The 26,991-nt window shown below is 47.5% G+C and overlaps 1 protein-coding gene across 3 annotated transcripts in view; it reads right to left on the reverse strand.

Moving 5' to 3' along the window:
- The window catches only part of MTDH (metadherin), a 60,428-nt gene extending 43,177 nt beyond the window's left edge, over positions 1-17,251 (reverse strand). The window contains exons 1-8 of one of the 3 annotated variants that reach the window (XM_063924157.1): positions 16,684-17,251; positions 11,994-12,098; positions 9,438-9,519; positions 9,164-9,322; positions 8,683-8,901; positions 8,246-8,335; positions 7,121-7,219; positions 6,950-7,006 (exon numbers count right to left, since the gene is read on the reverse strand). In XM_063924157.1, coding sequence (XP_063780227.1) covers positions 6,950-7,006; positions 7,121-7,219; positions 8,246-8,335; positions 8,683-8,901; positions 9,164-9,322; positions 9,438-9,519; positions 11,994-12,098; positions 16,684-17,040 — 1,168 coding nt within the window. In that variant the 5' untranslated portion in view covers positions 17,041-17,251. The remainder of the gene's footprint in view (positions 1-6,949; positions 7,007-7,120; positions 7,220-8,245; positions 8,336-8,682; positions 8,902-9,163; positions 9,323-9,437; positions 9,520-11,993; positions 12,099-16,683) is intronic. The other 2 variants (XM_063924154.1, XM_063924155.1) reach the window with 2 other exon arrangements.
- Between the last annotated feature and the right edge of the window lie 9,740 nt (positions 17,252-26,991).

The following is a 26,991-nucleotide window of genomic DNA, read 5'->3' on the forward strand; positions in this document are numbered from 1 at the left end:
ATGGGCTTTTGTAAGATAAAGCTGCCAATTCTGACACTCTCCTGGCAGAAGCCAGGGCTAGAAGCATGGTCACTTTCCATGTGAGATATTTCAAATCCACCTTTTTTAGTGGTTCAAACCAATGAGATTTTAGGAAGTCCAAAACCACATTTAGATCCCACGGTGCCACTGGAGGCACCACAGGAGGCTGTATATGCAGCACTCCCTTAACAAAGGTCTGGACTTCAGGGACTGAAGCCAATTCTTTTTGAAAGAAAATCGACAGGGCCGAAATTTGAACCTTAATAGATCCCAATTTGAGACCCATTGACAATCCTGATTGCAGGAAATGTAGGAATCGACCCAGTTGAAATTCCTCCGTCGGAGCACTCCGATCTTCGCACCACGCAACATATTTTCGCCAAATTCGGTGATAATGTTGCACGGTTACTTCCTTCCTTGCTTTAATCAAAGTAGGAATGACTTCTTCCGGCATGCCTCTTTCCTTTAGGATCCGGCGTTCAACCGCCATGCCGTCAAACGCAGCCGCGGTAAGTCTTGAAACAGACAGGGACCCTGCTGAAGCAAGTCCCTCCTTAGAGGTAGAGGCCACGGATCTTCCGTGATCATCTCTTGAAGTTCCGGGTACCAAGTCCTCCTTGGCCAATCCGGAACCACTAGTATCGTTCTTACGCCTCTTTGCCGTATAATTCTCAATACTTTTGGTATGAGAGGCAGAGGAGGAAACACATACACCGACTGGTACACCCAAGGCGTTACCAGCGCGTCCACAGCTATTGCCTGCGGATCTCTTGACCTGGCGCAATACCTGTCCAGTTTTTTGTTGAGGCGAGACGCCATCATGTCCACCATTGGTCTTTCCCAACGGGTTACCAGCATGTGGAAGACTTCTGGATGAAGTCCCCACTCTCCCGGGTGAAGATCGTGTCTGCTGAGGAAGTCTGCTTCCCAGTTGTCCACTCCCGGGATGAACACTGCTGACAGTGCTATCACATGATTCTCTGCCCAGCGAAGAATCCTTGCAGCTTCTGCCATTGCCCTCCTGCTTCTTGTGCCGCCCTGTCTGTTCACATGGGCGACTGCCGTGATGTTGTCCGACTGGATCAATACCGGTTTTCCCTGAAGCAGAGGTTCTGCCTGGTTTAGAGCATTGTATATTGCTCTTAGTTCCAGAATGTTTATGTGAAGAGACGTTTCCAGGCTCGTCCATACTCCCTGGAAGTTTCTTCCTTGTGTGACTGCTCCCCAGCCTCTCAGGCTGGCGTCCGTGGTCACCAGGATCCAATCCTGTATGCCGAATCTGCGGCCCTCCAATAGATGAGCACTCTGCAACCACCACAGAAGAGACACCCTTGTCCTTGGAGACAGGGTTATCCGTAGGTGCATCTGAAGATGCGACCCTGACCATTTGTCCAACAGATCCCTTTGGAAAATTCTTGCGTGGAATCTGCCGAATGGAATCGCTTCGTAAGAAGCCACCATTTTTCCCAGGACTCTTGTGCATTGATGTACAGACACCTTTCCTGGTTTTAGGAGGTTCCTGACAAGCTCGGATAACTCCTTGGCTTTTTCCTCCGGGAGAAAAACCTTTTTCTGAACCGTGTCCAGAATCATCCCTAGGAACAGTAGACGAGTTGTCGGCATTAACTGGGATTTTGGAATATTCAGAATCCACCCGTGCTGTTTTAGCACTTCTTGAGACAGTGCTAATCCCATCTCTAGCTGTTCTCTGGACCTCGCCCTTATTAGGAGATCGTCCAAGTATGGGATAATTAATACGCCTTTTCTTCGAAGAAGAATCATCATCTCGGCCATTACCTTTGTAAAGATCCGAGGTGCCGTGGACAATCCGAACGGCAGCGTCTGAAACTGATAGTGACAGTTTTGTACAACGAACCTGAGGTACCCCTGGTGTGAGGGGTAAATTGGAACGTGGAGATACGCATCCTTGATGTCCAAGGATACCATAAAGTCCCCCTCTTCCAGGTTCGCTATCACTGCTCTGAGTGACTCCATTTTGAACTTGAACTTCTTTATGTACAGGTTCAAGGACTTCAGATTTAGAATAGGCCTTACCGAGCCATCCGGCTTCGGTACCACAAAAAGAGTGGAATAATACCCCTTCCCTTGTTGCAGAAGAGGTACCTTGACTATCACCTGCTGAGAGTACAGCTTGTGAATGGCTTCCAACACCGTCTCCCTTTCGGAGGGGGACGTTGGTAAAGCAGACCTCAGGAAACGGCGAGGTGGATCTGTCTCTAATTCCAACCTGTATCCCTGAGATATTATCTGCAGGATCCAGGGATCTACTTGCGAGTGAGCCCACTGCGCGCTGTAATTTTTGAGACGACCGCCCACCGTCCCCGAGTCCGCTTGAGAAGCCCCAGCGTCATGCTGAGGCTTTTGTAGAAGCCGGGGAGGGCTTCTGATCCTGGGAAGGAGCTGCGTGTTGCTGTCTCTTCCCTCGACCTTTGCCTCGTGGCAAATATGAATAGCCCTTTGCTCTCTTATTTTTAAAGGAACGAAAGGGCTGCGGTTGAAAAGTCGGTGCCTTTTTCTGTTGGGGAGTGACTTGAGGTAGAAAGGTGGATTTCCCGGCTGTAGCCGTGGCCACCAAATCTGATAGACCGACTCCAAATAACTCCTCCCCCTTATACGGCAAAACTTCCATATGCCGTTTTGAATCCGCATCGCCTGTCCACTGTCGCGTCCATAAAGCTCTTCTGGCCGAAATGGACATAGCACTTACCCGTGATGCCAGTGTGCATATATCCCTCTGTGCATCACGCATATAAAGAAATGCATCCTTTATTTGTTCTAACGACAGTAAAATATTGTCCCTGTCCAGGGTATCAATATTTTCAATCAGGGATTCTGACCAAACTACCCCCGCACTGCCCATCCAGGCAGTTGCTACAGCTGGTCGTAGCATAACACCTGCATGTGTGTATATACTTTTTTGGATATTTTCCATCCTCCTATCTGATGGATCTTTAAGTGCGGCCGTCTCAGGAGAGGGTAACGCCACTTGTTTAGATAAGCGTGTTAGCGCCTTGTCCACCCTAGGAGGTGTTTCCCAGCGCTCCCTAACCTCTGGCGGGAAAGGGTATAATGCCAATAATTTCTTTGAAATTATCAGCTTTTTATCAGGGGCAACCCACGCTTCATTACACACGTCATTTAGTTCTTCTGATTCAGGAAAAACTATAGGTAGTTTTTTCATACCCCACATAATACCCTGTTTAGTGGTACCTGTAGTATCAGCTAAATGTAACGCCTCCTTCATTGCCAAAATCATATAACGTGTGGCCCTACTGGAAAATACGGTTGATTCGTCACCGTCACCACTGGAGTCATCGCCTGTGTCTGGGTCTGTGTCGACCGACTGAGGCAAAGGGCGTTTCACAGCCCCTGACGGTGTTTGAGTCGCCTGGACAGGCACTAATTGATTGTCCGGCCGTCTCATGTCGTCAAACGACTGCTTTAGCGTGTTGACACTATCCCGTAGTTCCATAAATAAAGGCATCCATTCTGGTGTCGACCCCCTAGGAGGTGACATCCCCATATTTGGCAATTGCTCCGCCTCCACACCAATATCGTCCTCATACATGTCGACACACACGTACCGACACACAGCAGACACACAGGGAATGCTCCTAATGAAGACAGGACCCACTAGCCCTTTGGGGAGACAGAGGGAGAGTTTGCCAGCACACACCAAAAGCGCTATATATATATCAGGGATAGCCTTATAATAAGTGCTCCCCTATAGCTGCTTTGTTATATAAAAATATCGCCATAAATTTGCCCCCCCTCTCTGTTTTACCCTGTTTCTGTAGTGCAGTGCAGGGGAGAGACCTGGGAGCCGTCCTGACCAGCGGAGCTGTGAGAGGAAATGGCGCCGTGTGCTGAGGAGATAGGCCCCGCCCCTTTTCCGGCGGGCTCGTCTCCCGCTATTTTGAGAAATCAGGCAGGGGTTAAATATCTCCATATAGCCTCTAGGGCTATATGTGAGGTATTTTTAGCCTTTATAGGTACTCATTTGCCTCCCAGGGCGCCCCCCTCCCAGCGCCCTGCACCCTCAGTGACTGCCGTGTGAAGTGTGCTGAGAGGAAAATGGCGCACAGCTGCAGTGCTGTGCGCTACCTTTAGAAGACTGCAGGAGTCTTCAGCCGCCGATTCTGGACCTCTTCTGTCTTCAGCATCTGCAAGGGGGCCGGCGGCGCGGCTCCGGTGACCATCCAGGCTGTACCTGTGATCGTCCCTCTGGAGCTTGATGTCCAGTAGCCAAGAAGCCAATCCATCCTGCACGCAGGTGAGTTTCCCTCGCTGCAGTGATCCTGTTGCCAGCAGGAATCACTGTAACATAAAAAACCTAGCTAAACTTTCTCTAAGCAGCTCTTTAGGAGAGCCACCTAGATTGCACCCTTCTCGGCCGGGCACAAAAATCTAACTGGAGTCTGGAGGAGGGTCATAGGGGGAGGAGCCAGTGCACACCACCTGATCGGAAAAGCTTTACTTTTTGTGCCCTGTCTCCTGCGGAGCCGCTATTCCCCATGGTCCTTTCAGGAACCCCAGCATCCACTAGGACGATAGAGAAACTACAGGTAGTTTTTCCTCACCGAACATAATACCCTTTTTTGGTGGTACTCGTATTATCAGAAATGTGCAAAACATTTTTCATTGCCTCAATCATGTAACGTGTGGCCCTACTGGAAGTCACATTTGTCTCTTCACCGTCGACACTGGAGTCAGTATCCGTGTCGGCGTCCATATCTGCCATCTGAGGTAACGGGCGCTTTAGAGCCCCTGACGGCCTATGAGACGTCTGGACAGGCACAAGCTGAGTAGCCGGCTGTCTCATGTCAACCACTGTCTTTTATACAGAGCTGACACTGTCACGTAATTCCTTCCAACAGTTCATCTACTCAGGTGTCGACCCCCTAGGGGGTGACATCACTATTACAGGCAATCTGCTCCGTCTCCACATCATTTTTCTCCTCATACATGTCGACACCAACGTACCGACACACAGCACACACACAGGGAATGCTCTGATAGAGGACAGGACCCCACTAGCCCTTTGGGGAGACAGAGGGAGAGTTTGCCAGCACACACCAGAGCGCTATATATATATACAGGGATAACCTTATATAAGTGTTTTTCCCCTTATAGCTGCTGTATTTTTAATACTGCGCGTAATTAGTGCCCCCCTCTCTTTTTTAACCCTTTCTGTAGTGTAGTGACTGCAGGGGAGAGCCAGGGAGCTTCCCTCCAACGGAGCTGTGAGGGAAAATGGCGCCAGTGTGCTGAGGAGATAAGGCCGCGGAGAAGGGGGCGGAGCCTATCTCCCGTTTTTCTGTGTATTCTGGCAGGGGTTAAATTCATCCATATAGCCCAGGAGCTATATGTGATGCATTTTTTGCCATCCAAGGTGTTTTTATTGCGTCTCAGGGCGCCCCCCCCCCCAGCGCCCTGCACCCTCAGTGACCGGAGTGTGAAGTGTGCTGAGAGCAATGGCGCACAGCTGCAGTGCTGTGCGCTACCTTGTTGAAGACAGGACGTCTTCTGCCGCCGATTTTCCGGACCTCTTCTGTCTTCTGGCTCTGTAAGGGGGCCGGCGGCGCGGCTCTGGGACCCATCCATGGCTGGGCCTGTGATCGGTCCCTCTGGAGCTAATGTCCAGTAGCCTAAGAAGCCCAATCCACTCTGCACGCAGGTGAGTTCGCTTCTTCTCCCCTTAGTCCCTCGATGCAGTGAGCCTGTTGCCAGCAGGTCTCACTGAACATAAAAAACCTAAAACTAAACTTTTCACTAAGCAGCTCAGGAGAGCCACCTAATGTGCACCCTTCTCGTTCGGGCACAAAAATCTAACTGAGGCTTGGAGGAGGGTCATAGGGGGAGGAGCCAGTGCACACCAGGTAGTTCTAAAGCTTTACTTTTGTGCCCAGTCTCCTGCGGAGCCGCTATTCCCCATGGTCCTTACGGAGTCCCCAGCATCCACTAGGACGTCAGAGAAAAGTTAGTGCAGATCCCGATGCGCGGTCGGCATTGCAAACCTAGATAGTCAAAATTTACTTGCCTGCAGTCTCTCTTGTAGAAGAGAGTCAAAATTGACACTTAGCAAAAATCGCACATAATCAGTATCGCAAGCAGTCATTATGTGCTTGCGATACCGACCTAGTCCCTATAGCACAGTGAGAATCGAGGTTAGCCCGAATCTCACCGGGTGTATGCAACTTAACAGTCAAGGTTTTAGTGATATCCATGCTTGAGCACAGGTGACTTAAGTGCCTCAGTTATTTTGATTTAAACAACTGTGCTGCAGCCTGGATATCACTAAAACCTGCACTGTGATACCGCTTGTAGATCGCAAATGCCGGGTTGCACCTGGGAATAGGAAACGGGTCCTTCCCGGGTGCAACCCGGCATTGGACCCTAACACTGGCAGTGTGCCAGGTCGGATTGCCATCGGAGGCGGGAACTGCTGCGTCATTGTGGGCGGGTGTGGAGGCGGCGCTGGGAGATGCGATCATCTTTGTGCCGCCTTTCACTATGCAGTGAACGGGTCCCGGGTCGTAAACCGTTCACACTGCACCTGACCCGGTAATAACCCTTCTTTATTCTCGGGTTGAATTACCAGGTCAGGTGACCCGGGATTTCTGGAGTGACCCTTTCACACCGCACAGCGACCTGTGTCGACCTGGCAATATACTGGGTCGATACCGGGTTATTTGTGCGGTGTAAAAGGGGTATTAGTGTGCCTTGAGGATCTAGGTTGGGACTGCCTGCAGTATTGCTTTAGCCGAGTAGTGTTCTACCACGAGTTGTAATATTCTTTACCAAAATGAAAACCCTTGCCAAATTCTCCTGCATAACTTTAATCCACAGCTACAAACACATCCCTTGAGACAGTATGTTCTGGCGCTGATAAAAATGTAACACGTACTTCTGTTAGATTTATGCATATATTTGTCCTGGTTGGAGCCTGGAGTTTCTACATATACTAAATCAAAGAAAACAGAAAATCAGGTTCAGCTACAGAGAAAAATAAAGTAGGGAAAAGAATAAATATAAATAAATGTTAGTTAAAATAAGTCTATAAATTCAGTGTACATACTTAGACCAGACCACTCATCATCAACGCTGGGCTCGGTAGGCGCTGCTTCCCACTGGCTATCTGACGCACTTGGCTGAGGAACGGGCTCACTGGTGGCAGCTGAATAAAAGAAATGTCAATCAAGGTTACACAATAATACCCCATAAGTCACATTTTCTAGCGGGATCAGTATGAGATCCCAGCGTGCGGTATCCCGGCGTTTGAAAAATACCGATGCTGGGCTACAGAATTTGAAAATACCAACAGGAGTGAGTAAAGGGTGTTCTACCCCCTCCCCACTCCCCTAAACCTCCCTATTCGCAGCTTATCCCTAACCTCCCCCTTTGTGCCTAACCATCCACTGGAGGTGCCTAAACCTACCTCCCCACCCATAGCCTAACCCTAACCCTCCGAGGGGGGTGCCCAACCCTACCCGTAACAACCCTCCCCGGGGCGCAGCCTTAACCTAACCTCCCCCCGGCAGCGCGTATTTGCTCGTTCGGGATCCCGGTTGTCGGCATTCGGACTAGTGTCGGAATCCTGCTGTCTGGATTCTGACTGCCGAGTTCCCGACAACCGGGATCCTGACTGCTTCCCTTTCTAGCCACTGTCTTTGGAAATTATAGCTTAGTAAGTCTATAGTCACAAAAGGTGCATATAAAACTAAGGACTGGTCAAGATAAATTTGTTAAAAGCAGAAATTGCTACCACGGCTACATTAATATCTCGAAGACCCAGCTATGACACCCCCGTATCTCCTGAATTAGCACGGTTCTGAGTAATGTGTTAGGTTTCTAGCAGAGACCATATTACATCGGGTGGTCTTCTGTTTGCCGGCGGTCGGGCTCCCGGCGCTCAGTATACTGGCGCCGGGAGCCCGACAGCCGGCATACCGACACTTATTTTCCCTCGTGGGGGTCCACGACCCCCATAGAGGGAGAATAAAATAGTGTGGCGCGCGTAGCGCGCCACCATGCCCGTAGCGTGGCGAGCGCAGCGAGCCCGCAAGGGGCTCATTTGCGCTCGCCAAGCTGTCAGTAAGCCGGCGGTCGGGCTCCCGGCGCCGGGATGCTGGTCGCCGGGAGCCCGACCGCCGGCCAGCCGTAGTGAACCCATTACATCTAGGTACAAGATTATCACACATACCAGACACAGCACTGTTCAATCCAATGCTGGAAAATGGTGGTGGCCTCTGTTCTGATGAGTTTATCCTGGCTTCGACGGTTGACCATGGAGCTAAAATAGAAGACCATTCAGAATTATTGTGTGGTCCCAATTGTAAAGCAAAACAGAACATGCTGGCACTAAATAACTAACAATAAAGTAAATAAAAGTATGCAATGACATATCTGAGAAAAAGAAGGAGGCTGGCATTCCCTAAGCTTTCATTGTAATAACATCAATACAAATATTCAGGAGGCGATGCAATTCAGTCACAATGTCTGGCTGTTCACATTTCCACCTATTACATTAGTCTGACGGCGCTAACAGGCCGATGTTGCTACGTTCTGTTCTGAAAGCTGCACTGCACCTAACGCCACTTACTCAGATTCAGTTTTCTATTTAGATTTGCAATGTATTACCTATTCCTGGGAAGATTGAGCGCTCACTCCATGGTGCGCTCCAGACCTTTCCATTGGTGTCCGCAGAACCCTGATTCCAAGTGCACGGAGGCTCTGCTTTCTTCTTTCCAGCTGACGTGGTAGCGAGCACCCACTTTTCTTCTACCAGCTGGGGGGAAACGGCTTTTGCAGGCTTCTCATTCCAACCGCTTCCATTCACAGCGGAAACTTCACTGGGACCTGGAGAATTTACATTAGCATTAAAAAATCAAATTAATTCGCTGCCAATATAAAACAGGAAGACACAAATGTGCAAAATGTATTATACAACGGATCACACTGGATGAGGAGAACCGAGCCCTGCCCGCTTCTGCCAATATATTGTGTAAGTACCGCTACCGGCCGATAAATGCTGCTGTAACCTACAGCACCAATGCCACTTTAGATTACGTGAGAAACATTTTTGAATGTTTGATATATCACTCATTTTGGAGGAACATACCTTTAGATTTTCGGACGTTTGCAGAATGGGATGATGCCAGAGTGAATGCGTCACCCAGCGACATGGTAGACTCGGAGAGGATTACGTCAGAGTCCGCTCCTTTGTCACGTCTGCGCTGTTGTCTTTTTTCTTTGTTGCTGATTTTAGTTTCCCAGTTTCCTGACCAATAAATGCAGAATGTAAATAGGTCATCCTACTGTATGAAGATCACGTATTTTACTTTCACTTGTGCTACATTATAGTGGATAGAACAGTCACGCAAGTTAAGGCTTACCTTCTTCTGCTTCCTTCTTATCTTGGTTGGGTGACTGTGTTTGTTTTGCATCAGACTTTGGTTTCTTTTTAGTCTTCTTGATCTAAAAAAATAAATAAATAATAATAAAAAAAAAATAGGAAAAGAAAAACCTTTAGGTGCCGCCAATGCTGGCAGACAACAGAGTGGGGCATGATTTTCTATATTGTGGTAAGTGTGGTAAAACCCTTTGTTGCCTGAGAAATTCCATTAACCACACTAACCATTTCTAGATATATCAATAGTCAGATAATGAACTGAATCCAGGACACATTTTACCAACAGACTGCCAGTATACAGATCCTGTACTACATGAGGCTGTATGCTGTGTGTCACGGGAGAGAAAGGCTTTGCCATTTTACTATGCACTGTCCACTAGCAGCACACAAACTAGACACAGTGACTAAATACATGCTCGGAGGACATGACCTCCCTGTCCATTCTATGGCTGAGCCTGTGATGGAGAAAGCTAGGTTGGTACAGATGGGTCCTGCTAGTAACCAAACATTGCATTTTTGTGTTAAAACCTGAAATGTTTTTACACTTGAAAACACAACTATTGAGTCATCCTAAGCATATAATACCCCTTTCACACCGCCAATGCCGGATCCCTCCCGGAAATTGGAAACGGGTCCTTCCCGGATGGGATCTGGCATTGGACCCCAACAGTAGGCTAACCGACCTGGCAATATGCCGGGCCAGTTGCATATTGCGGCGGGGGACGGAGCCATCAGCGGAGGCAGCGCTGGGAGATGAGCTCATCTCCGCGCCGCCTGTCCCTATCTAGTGAACGGGTCCCAGGTCATCCCGTTTACGCTGCCACTGACCTGGTATTCCACCTGGTAATAACACTGCTTTATTCCCGGGTTTAAATTACCGGGTCAGGAGACCCAGGATTTCGACCATGGCGCTTTCACACCGCACACTGACCCGTGTCGACCCAGCAATATGCCGGGTCGATACCGGGTTATCTGTGCGGTGTGAAAGGGGTATAAATAAGTAAGTCATAATATTGAAGTATTTTTACGATGCAATAATAAAAATAAGTGACATGATATTTGTTTTCGGAAATGTTACCATTTTGCCCTAATATTTCCCTTATCTTTGTATACCAACATGTTACTCAGAAAACAGACAAAGAGTAAATGGTCTTCCCGTACAGCTGTTATACAAATGCCACGCACTCTGTATAAAGACCTAACCAAATATGAAAAAGTCACTAGGGATCCCACTTATGTAATTATACTATAAAAAACAGGCAATGGAAAAACAGGAAAAAAGTCAAGTCTGCAATGTGTTCAAGTCACCATCATAGTTATCGATATTAGGATGTTTATTCTACTGTATTCTCCAAGTGTGGCTTATCCTGCCTGCTTTGCCTTCACCACAATGTCTAATTTTATTTTATACTGCTTTTATTGCGCTTTGTATTTGGGAGCCACTGTGGGGGCAAGTGTATCTGCGCTGGGGGCATAGATGGCACTGTGGGGGCAAGTGTATCTGCGCTGGGGGCATAGCTGGCACTGTGGGGGCAAGTGTATCTGCGCTGGGGGCATAGCTGGCACTGTGGGGGCAAGTGTATCTGCGCTGGGGGCATAGCTGGCACTGTGGGGGCAAGTGTATCTGCGCTGGGGGCATAGCTGGCACAGTGGGGGCAAGTGTATCTGCGCTGGGGGCATAGCTGGCACTGTGGGGGCAAGTGTATCTAGTTCTGTGGGGGCATGTGTATCTGGCACTGGGGGCATATATGTATCTGGCACTGGGGGCATATATGTATCTGGCACTGTGTGTACATATGTGTATCTGGCACTGTGGAGGGGGGGTATATGTATCTGGCCCTGTGGGGGCACCCATTTATTGGCATTTTTATATGTATGTGGCACTGTACTTGGGCATTATATGTATGTGGCACTGTACAATATGACTAAAAACGGTGTTATGACACAAGGTCATACTCCTACAAATGTCATACCGAAAGGTGCGCGCACTAAAATGGGGTGTGGCTTTGTGAAAACTAGGCCACGCCCCCATTTTTGGGTGCGCGCATGATAGTGGCTCTTGCCCTTCACTACAGACCTTTTCTGGCTCTTTGCCTTTGACTGGTTGGCCACCCCTGCACTACGGCATGTGTGAGCACTATGTAAATAACTTAATTAAACCCTGAAAAGGATAGTGGAAGCATCTATTATATTCATTTTTTCAATTTAGAAAAACCATAGGCAACTTGTATCAACATTACTTTCTGTGTGATCAGTAAAAACCCATTACACTCCAAAGGATACAGTCAAATGTAGAACAAATCTAGTTTATAACAGCAAATACTGCCAAGCCAGCTATATGGATGTGTAAATACATGCTAATTCTGTTTGCACCAGAGAGTCCGATGCAGCGGGCATACAGAATGCACAGATTTGCTCATTTCGAGACCTTAAAGGACCCTTATCTTCCATCCAGCAATATTTAGTGCAGAATAAAATGAAGGAGAGCTGCAGTAATTCAAAGGATTCATTCTGAAGCACATATACATAAATAAGTCACCTTCTCATTCTTCTTCTCAGCATCAAGCAGCAGCGGCTTTGGACTGTCCTTCTTAACCGTAGTCGGCGACTCTTCCTCAGACACCTTTACAGGGCGACCATTAAGCTGGAACAAAAAATGGAATTAGAGAACCAATTTCTTATCCCAGATGTGCAAGCTTCAGGTTTATAAAATACATTTGGAAAAGTGATAGAAGACGAAACTAGACTAAACTTTCACCTCTGTTTAATAAGTTAAAACAAATGTCAGTATTTCCAAATGATATTATTTATTATGTATAAAGTGATCACGAGCATATGGAACGGGTGATTACGTGGAACTAAGGTTCATACTTAATAAACAAGGACTGCAGGGGGCAATATGGAATTTTTAGACATGTCGTAAAGTTACTTTCGCCAGCATGGGAATGTGACCTACATTGCAAAATATGGGAATTTAAAAAGCCCAAACTCACTGCATGGCATCTGAAATAAATAGGTTTCCACTGAAAGCCCTCATTTGTTTCAGAAGTTTCTATGTCTAAATTTCAGGGACGGTTTCCTTTATGGAACCAGATTTTCATACAGCCGCACTGTTCCCAATAACTAATATATGACAGATGTCCTAGGCGTCTAATGATCCATGAGAACGTACGTAGTCACGTTGTAGCAAAGCTTCCTACACTGAGCGTCAGGTTCCATCACAGACATACGAAATGAAAAAGGGAAACGGCCTCCGTGTGTAATTGAGACGGATAATACATCAGATGAGAATCTCACGTGCACCATTTAGCCAAATGTAAATTCTGTAGCTACTAATGTGCGTGTTTTGAATGCGTGAAGAGTGTATATAATAATGCAAAGCTCCACTTTAGCGTCTGGAACATGATTAGCACAAATCTCCTGCGATTTGCAGCAATGGAGGGCTGAAATGAGCTGTCAATCACATCATGCAAGGAGTCTGCAGGCCTCTCAGAATGAGATTGGGGATTTAATCTTATTCATTGGCTAATGTGGCTTCAAAATGAATAAAAAAAAAAAAGGAAACGTATCACTCAGCATCTGATTAGTCTCTTAGATATACAGGTATAAATCTGCAGCTGCTGAAGAGAGGTAATGCCAACCTCATAACAAAACAAACATTATTAAATTAAATGAACTGATAAAACCGAAATTATTTATTCAGTGTGTAAAAAATGTAAATCGTTTCACAGATGATTACATATATGGAAGGTGACATTTTAGTATCTTGGGGCAGAAATCAAGTGATATTTAGTCGTGCTAATTAATGGGCGCCCGATATTGCAATTCGATTGTTATGGGCGCTCTTTAACTTTCGTGCCTTATTACACCGATTGTTATGGGAGCCCAATATTACATTCGATTGTTATGGGCACCCTTTAATTTTCGTGCCTTATTGCCAACGGAAAGGATCTGACATTTCAGTATTCAATTAGCAGCGATTTGGCTGTTCCCGACAATGCCAATCCGACTTTTTTTAAAGTTGGATTGACATTGTCGGAAACTGGGCTAAAACCTGTCGGATATGGCCACGAATCCGACAAAACTAATAGTAAGCTAATTTGCCGATCCACGTGCTTTCCGACAAATCGCATTTTCTGATTTATCGGATTAATGGGAGTTTGATTGAATAGGTCAAATCTGGATTCGACCTTAAACTCCTGTTTACCCGACAAGTCGGGAAATCAGACTTGAACTTAATACACCCCAAAGCAGCTAAACTAAGCGTGATGCAAAATGTGCCATTTGGGTGGGCAAATGGGACACTAGCTCATTTCAGATCGCCACCTCAGGAGGTTGCGAGTTGAAATGCTGATGCTGGCCGCAATGATCACGCTCAAACGGAGAAACAACTGAATTGCTCTGACGGGTATCCTGGAGTGACAGCTGGCATGCAAAACAATTAAATTCCACCCTACATATGTCATTTTACTTATTTATTTTAAACACACTGGCTAAATTATTTCAGGTTTATCAGCGCAGCAGCTTTTTTATTTTAAAGAACGATAAATACAGTCAGTAACATCTCTCCAAACCCCATGTACGGGGGCATCATGTCACAACAAAGCTTATTCTGATATTCACATTCTGTCAAATACAAAGATGTTTTACAGATCAGCTTTAACGCTACAATAATAGAAGCGCTTTGTTATTTATTTTAAAGTGTGACTTGTACAGATGTAACGGAGGAAATAACTCCCATTGTAGAATAGAGTTTGCAGGATGGACTTCCACAATTAGGTTAGTAAGCAGTGGGAATGTTAGGACTATAGGTCGAGGCAAGGACTGTACAGGTCTCAACGCTCTGGAGTAAGAAAACGTTTTCTGTGTAAATCAGCAAGACTTTGATCAAACATAATTTGTTGTGTTTATAACATTTATCTATAACATGCCAGTCAAAGGTAAGAATGCCAGCTCCTGCACAGGATTCATAAGCAGTCATGCATTCACTGCCAAGACAGCTATGGTGCAATGACAGCGTTTCAGGCCATTCGTTTCTGTTGAATACAGGTTTCAGGCTCAGACTGGGCTGCTAGGGAGCCAGGTAATTCCTCTGGTGGGCCCTACTGATGTCCAGCCACACTCATTTAGAGTGGGGCGTACTTATCAGTAAGGGGGGGGGGCTCCCTTCCCTCTCCTTTCAGTCAGTAGAGGCAGGTTCAGGACCCCTTGCTGTCACGGACCTCGGCTCCTACTCCCACAGGCAACAGGAGGAGTCCAGAATGTAGAGCAGCTTTGGCTGTCCTTCCCTTTAGGCCTCCCTCTCCTCTGCTGCACAGGAATCAATCCAGCTGTCAGCACTGCAGTGACCATTGTAACAGCACAGCAAACAAAAGTGCTAAGGGGCTAGATGTTTCCATGCCCCAGGTGCCTGCCCGTGGCCCATGCCCTGCCCGTGGGCCCATGTGCCTGCCCTGCCCGCCCGTGGGCCCATGTGCCTGCCCTGCCCGCCCGTGGCCCCGCCCTGTCCGCCCGTGGGCTCATGTGCCTGCCCTGTCCGCCCGTGGCCCCATGTGCCTGCCCTGTCCGCCCGTGGCCCCATGTGCCTGCCCTGTCCGCCCGTGGCCCCATGTGCCTGCCCTGTCCGCCCGTGGCCCCATGTGCCTGCCCTGTCCGCCCGTGGTCCATACGATGTCTGTATTAGCTACATTCCCCAAGTCCATGGCTCATGGTACTTTGAGGTCTCTTTGAGAGTACAACAAAATGTGTTCTGCGGGGCAGGCGGGCTTGTCAATTTTTCAGTGGGCCCCCAACACTGCATTTCCCTGGTGTCCCTTTGTGTCCCAGTCAGACACTGGCAGGTTTTGAACTTTGTGGATGAGACTGCAATATTGCTGGTTTTCAGTATATCATTAAGTATATTTACAAAGCCCTCCTGTACATGAAGCATTTCAGAAGTCTTACTGCTCAGTTCTCCGAGACAATTTATCTGGTTACCTTAAAAAGATTTATTATTTTTTATTTTCAAAACCCCCTAAATAATAACTTAACATTAGAGGCAACTGTCAATCACTGGATGGTGTTAAATACTTCACAGGGCTGGGAACAAGTTTCTAAATGCAGGATGAGTGCAGGAATGCCAACTCTGCATCTGTGGTATATTTAAGGCAGGGAATCTAGGGGTGAAGGAGCAGAGGGCACATACGTACCATTTTTTCTGCGTTAAACCTTATTAGCCAGCTTAAAGTAGCCCTGGGCAAAACGTTATATAGACCTGTAGCCAGTTAAGTGAATCTCAGGAGACAGGCAGCAAGAGTAAGCCTTCTTCAGCCTGCTATAAATGTAACAATCAGAATGTACCTACTAACAAGGTATTCAAATAAAAACCAACTGTCTGTGGCCCATATTGTAAGGGAGCGAGGTGGGGTCACTGCTAGGTCAGAGGCACCCCGTCACTGACCTTTGAGCCATCATAACCCCCTTCTCTTTTTACCATGAACACTAAGGCAGCCATTAACCCTTCTAGACCAGACGCTATGAACAATTACTATCTGCTAATAGTGATGCCAGGAAGCAGTGTACCCCCTTGAGGTGCATAAAAAGCATTCTAGAAAATATAAGGTGACAGCCATTTGCCTCTATGCAGAAATATAATATATATCTATACACATATACAGCCACCCAATCCATAGACATTCGCAATAGCATAAATGCTCATCAAAAGTAGCTTTTGGCCACAGCAGCTCAAGATAATAGCTTACTTAATTAAACAGATGCTACCTAGGGGTCTATGAGCCTTGGAGAGAGATAAAGTACCAGCCAATCAGCGCCAGTCATTTATTAAACACATCCTGTAACATGACAGGAGCCAACTGACTGGTACTTTATCTCTCTGCAAGGCTTAGTATATATTGCACCAATGGGATATTTTTCCACGATAGCCCACCATAGAAACCCCCTGCGGCTGACAGCCTCAGCACCACCCTCCTACCATTGTCCCCAAGCTCTGACAGACCACCACTGGGAACAACGCCCAGAATCCCTGTCACCACACTCACTGGTTATATAGGAACAGTATACGGATGGGCAGATATATATATGGACATAGCATGTGAGGGCAGGTTATATAGGAACAGTATATGGATGGTCAGATACAGAATGGGAGGGCAGATAGGCAGCACTGGGCCCCTCTGATCTGCAGACAGGAGTAATGAGGTGTCAGGCCTGTCCCTCCCCCATCGCCCCCTCACCTTGGCCTTCTCAGGGGGCTTCTTCTTGCTTTTCTTCTTGGCCTCTTCCACCTTAGCAGGCGCCTTGACGGGCACAGGGGCCTTGGTGTGGGCGTCGGCCGGCTCCCTCTCCGGCTGCGCCACCCGCTTCTTGCTGGGGGAACCCCGGCCCGCGGCGCAGAGCAGCAGCAGCAGGAGGACAGCCAGGGAGGCCGGCACTGCGAGGAACACCCAGGACGGATACTTCTGGGGCTGCAGGCCCAACTCTAGGCCCAGCTCCGTACGGAGGAGGCCCAGCCCCGTGGTCAGCAGCTGCCTCAGCCGGGCAGACACCTCCTCGGCCTGCTGGGCCGCCGCCTCCTGCCAGCTGGAGCCCATGGTGTCTGTGAGCAGGCCTCCTTCCCCTGCCGGGAGCGCCGGCCGCAGTGCGAGTCAGCAGCAACGGAGAGTGAGACAGGAGGGACGGCTAGGGGAAAGCACCACTAAGCGGCGTCCCGGCTCCGCCCAGGCCTAGCATAGCAACGTCATCACTCCGGCCGGGGGGGACGCCATTTTGCTGCGAGCTGGGAGGGGGCCGCGTCACGTGACCCTCTTCGGCCAGCAGTTGCTGACGTGGCCGAGCTTCTCTGAGACGTGTCATTGTGCTCTGAGGCGCAAACAGGGCCCAAACAGGGACCAGTGTGACTGCTCGTCAGGAGGAAGCGCGGCCACGGCAGTGTTACCTCAATCAGAGGGCCCTGACGCGGGCTTTCCAGTTTAGGGCAACTCAGGTGTTTTGCCAGTACTGAATATGGCCGCCTCGGCACGCACGGCAGGCATTTTAGAATACCGGTTTCTGCGCATGTGCAGGAGGGAGTGTGTATGACTCAGTGTTGCTCAATGCATGGACAACGTTGCTTACTTTTTTATTTCTATAAGCTTTATTGAAACCAACAGCAGCGGACAGTGGGACTGGTTGAACTGAGTGTGTGCACCTGCAATTATTCTTCATGTTGCAGCTCTGGCTGTCACCCTTTGGTTTGTATCACTATGTGCAGTGCAGCTCAAAAGTTTTCGTAACACATTTTTCTCTGACGTCCTAGTGGATGCTGGGAACTCCGTAAGGACCATGGGGAATAGACGGGCTCCGCAGGAGACTGGGCACTCTAAGAAAGAATTAGGACTACTGGTGTGCACTGGCTCCTCCCTCTATGCCCCTCCTCCAGACCTCAGTTAGAATCTGTGCCCGGCTCGAGCTGGTTGCACACTAGGGGCTCTCCTGAGCTCTTAGTAAAGAAAGTATTTATTAGGTTTTTTATTTTCAGTGAGATCTGCTGGCAACAGACTCACTGCTACGAGGGACTTAGGGGAGAGAAGCAAACCTACCTGCTTGCAGCTAGCTTGTGCTTCTAGGCTACTGGACACCATTAGCTCCAGAGGGATCGAACACAGGCCCAGCCTCGGTCGTCCGGTCCCGGAGCAGCGCCGCCGTCCCCCTTGCAGAGCCAGAAGACGGAAGATTCCGAGGAGAAAATCGGCGGCTGAATACTCCGGTCTTCATTAAGGTAGCGCACAGCACTGCAGCTGTGCGCCATTGCTCCCCATGCACACCACATACTCCGGTCACTGATGGGTGCAGGGCGCTGGGGGGGGGGGCGCCCTGGGCTGCAATTAGATTACCTTAAAAATGGCAAAAAAACACATAATATAGTCTAACAAACTATATATGTGTAAAAATCCCCTGCCATAATATTAATAAAAGAGCGGGAGAAGTCCGCCGTGGAAGGGGCGGGGCTATCTCCCTCAGCACACTGGCGCCATTTTCTCTTCACAGTTCCGCTGGAAGACAGCTCCCCGGGCTCTCCCCTGCAGTTTCCAGGCTCAATAGGGTAAAAAAGAGAGGGGGGGCACTAAATTTAGGCGCAATACTGTGTATTATAGCTGCTATAGGGAAAATCACTTTGTGTAGTGTAAATCCCTGTGTTATATAGCGCTGTGGTGTGTGCTGGCATACTCTCTCTCTGTCTCCCCAAAGGACTTTGTGGGGTCCTGTCCTCAGTTAGAGCATTCCCTGTGTGTGTGCGGTTTGTCGGTACGGCTGTGTCGACATGTTTGATGAGGAGGCTTATGTGGAGGCGGAGCAGGTGCCGATAAATGTGATGTCACCCCCTGCGGGGTCGACACCAGAGTGGATGGATATGTGGAAGGTATTAACCGACAGTGTCAACTCCTTACATAAAAGGTTTGATGACATAACAGCTGTGGGACAGCCGGCTTCTCAGCCCGTGCCTGCCCAGGCGTCTCAAAGGCCATCAGGGGCTCAAAAACGCCCGCTACCTCAGATGGCAGACACGGAGTCTGACTCCAGTGTCGACGACGACGAGACTAATGTACATTCCACTAAGGCTATCCGTTGCATGATTACGGCAATGAAAAATGTGTTGCACATTTCTGACATTAACCCAGGTACCACTTAAAAGGGTATTATGTTTGGGGAGAAAAAGCAACCGGTGGTTTTTCTCCCTTCAGATAAGTTAAATGAAGTGTGTGAAGAAGCGTGGGCATCCCCTGATAAAAAATTAGTGATTTCTAAAAAGTTACTAATGGCGTACCCTTTCCCGCCAGAGGACAGGGTACGTTGGGAGACATCCCCGAGGGTGGATAAAGCGCTCACACGCTTGTCAAAAAAGGTGGCACAACCGTCTCAGGATACGGCCGCCTTAAAGGAGCCTGCGGGGGACTTCCGGTTCCGGCAGCAGCATGGACGGCTGCTGAACTATACAGCTCCGCTGACCGGGACGCCTCACCACCGATTTCACGGCTATTTAGCCTCCAGATCTCTGCCAGCCACCCAGGATAGTTGAGGGAAGGTGTCCGCTACATGGACAAGTACCTCACCTCTATGCCGTCCACAAAGAAGCGCAACGCGAAGGAGAAGGAGCGGCGCCACGCGGAATCCAAGATGGCGCCGGACGCCGCATCGGGCACAGCGGGCCGCTCGTCCACTCCGCAGCAGCAGCATGTGCGCAACACGGGACAAGAGGTAAATGTCCCCTCTGATGCAGACTCCCCCCCAGACTCCCCGACATCAGACTCCAACAGGGTGATACCGCACATGGATCACCCGGTCACATATGGGGAAATGGTGCAAGCGGTGCGTCTAGCAATAGACCCGCTTTTAAAAGCACAAACTGCACAGATAAACCAGAAACTGACAATGCTGACTCAAAGGGTACAAAAAACTGAACACCAGATGGGGGAAACGTTTGCTGACGTTAGTACATTAAAAAAACAAGTCGCCACGCAAGCTACTGAAATACACCAACTACATAATAAAGTACAAGACTTGGAGAATCGTTCACGCAGGCAAAACTTAAGGATCGTAGGCCTCCCTGAGACAGTAAAAGGTCAAGAATTATTTGATTTTATACGCATCACTTTACCGACACTACTCAAGGTTGCCGACAGGTGCCAAGATTTAATAATTGAACGCGCGCACAGAATTGGCCCGCCACGACACCATGAAAATGCGAGACCCCGAGCCGTTGTCTTTAAAAGCCTAAATTACCTGCATAAAGAATTACTCTGGACAGCTTCTCGTAGATACAGAAATCTATCCTGGAATGGTGTAAAAATTCTCATTTTCCAAGACTTTTCGGCCGAACTGTCCAAAGCAAGAAAGGACTTTGCCCCCATTTGTTCACAGCTGGTGCAGGACGGATGCAAGTTTGCACTTTTATACCCAGCTCGCCTACGTATATACGATGGTGCCTCGTTTACCGATTTCTTAAACCCGGCAGATGCAAAAGCCTACCTGGAGGAATATGCTGCGGGAGCTCAGTTTAAGTCCACGCCTGAATTGGCAGACTGTGATTGACCTATTAGGTGATGTTGGTTCCACCATATAGCTGATACTCATACTATGATACCCATAGATACAATATGGGCCCTATATGGCCCTACTTTTGAGCATTTGTAATTTCTTCTTTACGGCATTAACCTAATCTAATCTATATAGGTTGCAGAACCCATAAAGTCCATGCTCAAGTGAGGTGTGTCGGCCCAGGAGCCTGACATCTATCGCCCCTTATTATATAGAAATGTGATAATGGTTCACGGAAGTCAAGGAATGGTTTGTGCCCTACCTAGGGCAAATTATATGTTGTTTTGTTGTCAATTTACCCCTATACTGTTTATCCCCTGTTCCACCTTCCATCCCCAATCCCCCACAGTACAGCCTGATGAGCCTACCACATTGACGTGGACTAGACTAAATTGTTCAGTGGGTGTAGCCAACCAGCAGAGGTCCTCAGTGACCTCTTACTACAACTGTATCCTTTAGGATGTCACAGACGTTAAAATTGGGAAGCTGGAATGTGGGTGGCATCAATTCACCCCAGAAAAGGAAACGCATCTTAATTTACCTTAACAAATTACGATTAGACCTAGTATATTTGCAGGAGACTCACCTAGTCCCCTCTGAAATCCCAAAGTTAAATTTACTGGGATGGAAGGTTCTAGCTGCAGCATCATATACCTCAAAGGCTAGAGGTGTAGCAATATTAATAAGACGCAAATTCCAAACTGAAGTGTCAGATATTATTGTAGACCCGAAAGGGAGATATGTCGCATGTCAACTCATGGTTGAAAAACAACAATTTTACTGTATGAATGTATATGCACCCAATGTATATGACCAGACCTTCTTTACCCATATTATGACTATCCTTACACCGAAAACACACCATAATGTTCTTCTGGGCGGAGACTTCAATCTAGTCGCTCACCCCCTCTTAGACAGACAGATACAACGTCCTAAGAGACGTAGACCTCCCGCTCTGGGGATCCCAGACCTGGCGCGACAACTACAGCTTGTGGATATCTGGCGTCTTTTACATCCCACAGATAAAAATTTCTCCTGCTTGTCAGCAGCCAAACACACCTTATCTCGCATAGATTATATTCTTATCTCAGCCAACCTAATACCAAAGGCTTCCATTTCTGAAATGGAGCCAATACATCTCTCATAGCATGCGGTAGTGTGGGCGCAGATTGCGATCTCCTGCGACAAGGGTAGTTATATAAACTGGAGATGTCCCTCTAATTTGGCGACGTCAACCAGACTCAAACAAGCAGTTATAGAGGCTTGGACTGATTATGAAAATAATAATGTAGAAGCTAAAATATCAGACCCAGTCTTATTTTGGCAGGCATCCAAAGCCACTATTAGAGGAGAAATTATATCCAGATCATCCACACTCAAAAAACAGATGACTAAACAATATATGGAATCCCACGACCTTCTCACTCAGACATTCATAGCCTTTACAAACAACCCTACTCCCTCACATAAGGCCTCTTATCTAGCAGCAAAAACAGCACATGAGAAAATATTTACTAAAATGGAGATGTCCTACTCATTCTCCCGAGATTTTAGATTCCACAAATTTGGGAACAAATCAAGTAGGCTCCTATCGAATCTACTACAAGGCTCACGCCCCACATCAGTGATCCATCCTCTGAAACTCCCAAATGGCAAATTGACCACCGAAAACACACAAATAACACAAGTTCTACGTGATTTCTATCAAACACTATACGCTGCGCCCAACCCAGACAAATTGCAGGAGTCCCGGTTCTGGGATAACCTCATACTGCCCACAATGCCAGTCGATGGGGGAATGGCATTAATAGCGGAAATAACCCAACAAGAGGTGAGAGAAGGGATATCCAGTCTTAAACGTGGTAAGGCACCGGGTCCAGATGGCCTTACAGCAGATTACTATCTGCTCCTCGCTAATAAAATCATCCCTATATTAACCTCAGTTTACAATGCAATTCTACTCTCAGGTAACATCCCTCCATATTTTAATAGGGCTCTCTTGAGAGTACTACCAAAACCAGGCAGGGATCTTTCAGATCCTGGCTCCTATCGCCCAATATCGCTCCTTAACCTAGACTATAAAATTCTGATGAAGATTCTGGCTGGTAGGTTAAAGCCTTTTCTACCGGACCTAATACACAGTGATCAGACAGGCTTCATTCACAGGAGAAATCCAGTGACCAATATCAGAAAGGTCCTAGCGGCGGTGAGTGCTTCCCAGTGCGCCATGTCAAACTCTAACACAGCAATACTTTCTTTAGATGCGGAAAAGGCCTTTGACATGGTGCACTGGGGGCACCTATTTTATTCCCTCCACAGATTTGGTTTCCCGGAGCGATTTGTCCAGATCATTCAAACGCTATACCACGATTCGGCTTCCAATATTCTCTGTAATGGGGCTCTATCCGACCCATTTCCCATCCGGAGGGGCACCAGACAAGGCTGCCCCCTATCTCCACTACTCTTTGCACTCGCACTGGAACCCCTGGCTCTAGCCCTCCGCCAATCCCCACATTATCAAGGTATCCCAATAGGCCCCGTAGACCTCCGTGTATCATTGTTCGCGGATGACATGTTATTACTTCTCTCACACCCATAACACTCCATCCCAACGGCCTTGTCGATCATCTCAGACTTTAGCTCCTTTTCGGGATATAAAATTAATATCCACAAATCCGAATTGCTGATGCTGAGAGGCCCCGCCCCGATTTTACCCCAAAAAGATGGTATGCAATCTATCAAAATAGCCAGCTCACACATAAAATACCTAGGAGTGCAAATTCCAAATTCTCTCCCAAATCTCTACAAACTTAACTTCACACCGGCCATATCTAATCTAGAAAAATCCCTGAAACATTGGCTTGAGCTCCCACTATCCCTACTAGGCAGGGTGGAAGTAATTAAATCAATATTACTCCCGAGACTAACCTACATAATGCAACTTTTACCCATTAAACTCACTGTCACGGATATAAAATTAATTAATAAAATGTGCTCGAAGTTTGTCTGGCAATCTAAGAAACCAAAAATTTCCCTCAAAAAATGATGTCTGCCAAAGAAGGAGGGGGGGCTGAGTTTCCCAGATTTAACAATGTACTCCTATGCTATTCACTTTCGATATGCCATGGATTGGCTGCTAGAACAAAAACAATACACAAATTATGAGATAGAATGTGCAATGTTTGCACCTTTATCCCCAGGGGCCCTACTACATATCCCTAAAACTGCAATAGATAAGAGCATATACCAGAATATCTTTCTCAAAGAAGCCCACTCGGCTTGGCATTATGTAAACACATCTCTGGGTCATGACCCATTGTGGTCTCAATGGTTACCAATATGGGGTAACCCCCTATTCAGTCCTGGAATTGAAAATGCAGCTTTCCACCGCTTTCGACAAAAAGGCCTAAAGGCAGTTTCCCAAGTGTTTGATCCTGGAGGGAAGGTTCGCCCCTTCGACCAGCTACAGAACACTTATGGCCTAGCCAACTCAGGCTACTTCGCCTACGCGCAATTACTACACTATGTCTCATCCCTCCCAATCAGCTTCACTCCCCACACTTCCACAGACAAACTGAAACAAATTTTTAGCAAATGTAAACTTAAAAAATACAAACCAAAATTCACGTATCTAGCTTTATTAGAACGCCATAAAGAATATACTTTGACGCAAATCACGGACTCATGGGTAAAAGACATCCCCTCATTACCACAGGACGGTACAATAGTGAAGTACTATCACTCAGTGTTAAAGATGGTGCACTCTTCGGTGCTCCAGGAGGTCCATGTGAAAACTGTCCATAGAGCGTATATCTCCCAGAGCAGACGCAGTAATTTCGTGCCGGAAGAGGATGGTAGATGCCCAAAATGCAGAGCGTCTTCTGCGACGCTCCTACACAACTTTTGGACCTGCGGATACATAAAGAAATATTGGAATAAGGTCATGTTTTTTATAAACACAACCTTCCATACATGTCTGACGCTCAACCCCCTCCCGCTATTATTCGCGAATTTTGATGTGTGGGACCTTGGGACTCAGGGGAGGAGACTTGTGCCCATACTGTCTGTGATAGTCACAGTAGCAAAAAAGATAATACTGAACTCATGGATCAAAAGAAAGTCTCCATCTCTGAGAGAGCTGACGAATCTACTCAATAAATACATAGCTTATGACAAATATGATGTTCTCTCAGACTCTAGAAATGGTACAGAAAGGTTCAACAAGAAATGGGGTCCCTACATAGAAAATATACAGAGATGATGTGGAGGAACCGGGTGGAGGTTGAGATAGGGCGCGCTACCAGAATGAAGATATAAAAAAGGAGGAGGGGGAAAAATACTTGAAACCCTATATGTGTCGATATAATGTCTTTAAATGTCCTTATAATATTTTTAAGACCTATACTAAACAATATCAAGATGACCGATCCTATAAGATGACTGTGGTCTTGGAGGCCCAGCTTGGTTCCGGTTATGTTTATGCCTCTGTCCACTGACCAGGTGCATTGCTCCTATACGAACTGAAGTGTATGCTCTCTGGCTTTACCCCCTAATTTCCACTTTTCACCCTCCCCCCCCCCTCTCTCTCTCCCCCAGTTTCCCTCCTTCCCATGTTAACACCCCCCCCCCCCCCCCCTGTTGAAAATTCTAGTATGTAGTTGTAAGGATATTTATCGACTGTCAGAAACACCTAAGTGCTTAAAGTTGGATTACCCTGCACAAGTTATATACTACAATAATTTATTATGGGGTGACTCTTAAAGTCACTGCAATTGACCCACCTTCACAGAAATCCACTATTTTCGTACGAGAATATACTGTGAAACTTTAGTATGTAGCACTAAACTATTTTTGAATGTATCAGTCTATTCTGTCGATGATGTATATTGTCTGTTAAATATGTTAAATTCAATAAATACATTTGAAAAAAAAAAAAAAAAAGGAGCCTGCGGATAGAAAGCAGGAGGCTATCCTGAAGTCTGTATATACACACTCAGGTACTATACTGAGACCTGCTATTGCTTCAGCATGGATGTGCAGTGCTGCAGCAGCGTGGTCTGATTCCCTGTCTGATAATATTGATTCCCTTGACAGGAACACTATATTGCTAACCACAGAGCATATTAAAGACGTAGTCTTATACATGAGAGATGCACAGAGGGATATTTGCCGGCTGGCATCTAGAATAAATGCAATGTCCATTTCTGCCAGGAGAGTATTATGGACTAGGCAGTGGACAGGTGATGCGGATTCTAAAAGGCACATGGAGGTTTTGCCTTACAAGGGTGAGGAATTGTTTGGGGATGGTCTCTCGGACCTCGTTTCCACAGCGACAGCTGGGAAGTCGACATTTTTACCCCAGGTTCCCTCACAGCCAAAGAAAGCACCGTATTATCAGGTACAGTCCTTTCGGCCCCAGAAAGGCAAGCGGGTTAAAGGCACGTCCTTTCTGCCCAGAGGCAGGGGTAGAGGGAAAAAGCTGCACCATACAGCCAGTTCCCAAGAACAAAAATCCTCCCCTGCTTCCACTAAATCCACCGCATGACGCTGGGACTCCACTGGTGGAGCCAGGTGCGGTGGGGGCCCGTCTCCGGAACTTCAGCGACCGGTGGGTTCGCTCACAAGTGGATCTCTGGGTTCTACAAGTGGTATCTCAGGGATACAAGCTGGAATTCGAGACGTCTCCCCCTCGCCGTTACCTCAAATCAGCCTTGCCAGCTACTCCCCCGGACAGGGAGGTAGTGCTGGCGGCAATTCACAAGCTGTTCCTCCAGCAGGTGATAATAAAAGTTCCCCTCCTTCAACAGGGACGGGGTTACTATTCCACAATGTTTGTGTTACCAAAACCAGACGGTTCGGTGAGACCCATTCGAAATTTAAAATCCTTGAACACTTATATAAGAAGGTTCAAGTTCAAAATGGAATCGCTCAGGGCGGTTATTGCAAGCCTGGAAGAAGGGGATTACATGGTATCACTGGACATCAAGGATGCGTACCTGCATGTCCCCATTTACCCACCTCACCAGGTGTACCTCCGGTTTGTGGTACAAGACTGCCATTACCAATTCCAGACGTTGCCGTTTGGTCTGTCCACGGCACCGAGGGTATTTACCAAGGTAATGGCCGAAATGATGATACTCCTTCGAAAGAAGGGAGTTATAATTATCCCATACTTGGACGATCTCCTTATAAAGGCGAGGTCCAGGGAACAGTTGTTGGTCGGAGTAGCACTATCTCAGGAAGTGCTTCAACAGCACGGCTGGATTCTGAATATTCCAAAGTCGCAGCTGGTTCCTACGACGCGTCTGCTGTTCCTGGGTATGATTCTGGACACAGAACAGAAGAAGGTGTTTCTCCCGGAGGAGAAGGCCAAGGAGTTGTCATCTCTGGTCAGAGACCTCCTGAAACCAAAACAGGTGTCGGTGCATCACTGCACGCGAGTCCTGGGAAAGATGGTAGCTTCTTAC

The sequence above is a fragment of the Pseudophryne corroboree genome, chromosome 5 (genome assembly GCF_028390025.1).
Source record: "Pseudophryne corroboree isolate aPseCor3 chromosome 5, aPseCor3.hap2, whole genome shotgun sequence".
Lineage (NCBI taxonomy): Eukaryota > Metazoa > Chordata > Amphibia > Anura > Myobatrachidae > Pseudophryne > Pseudophryne corroboree.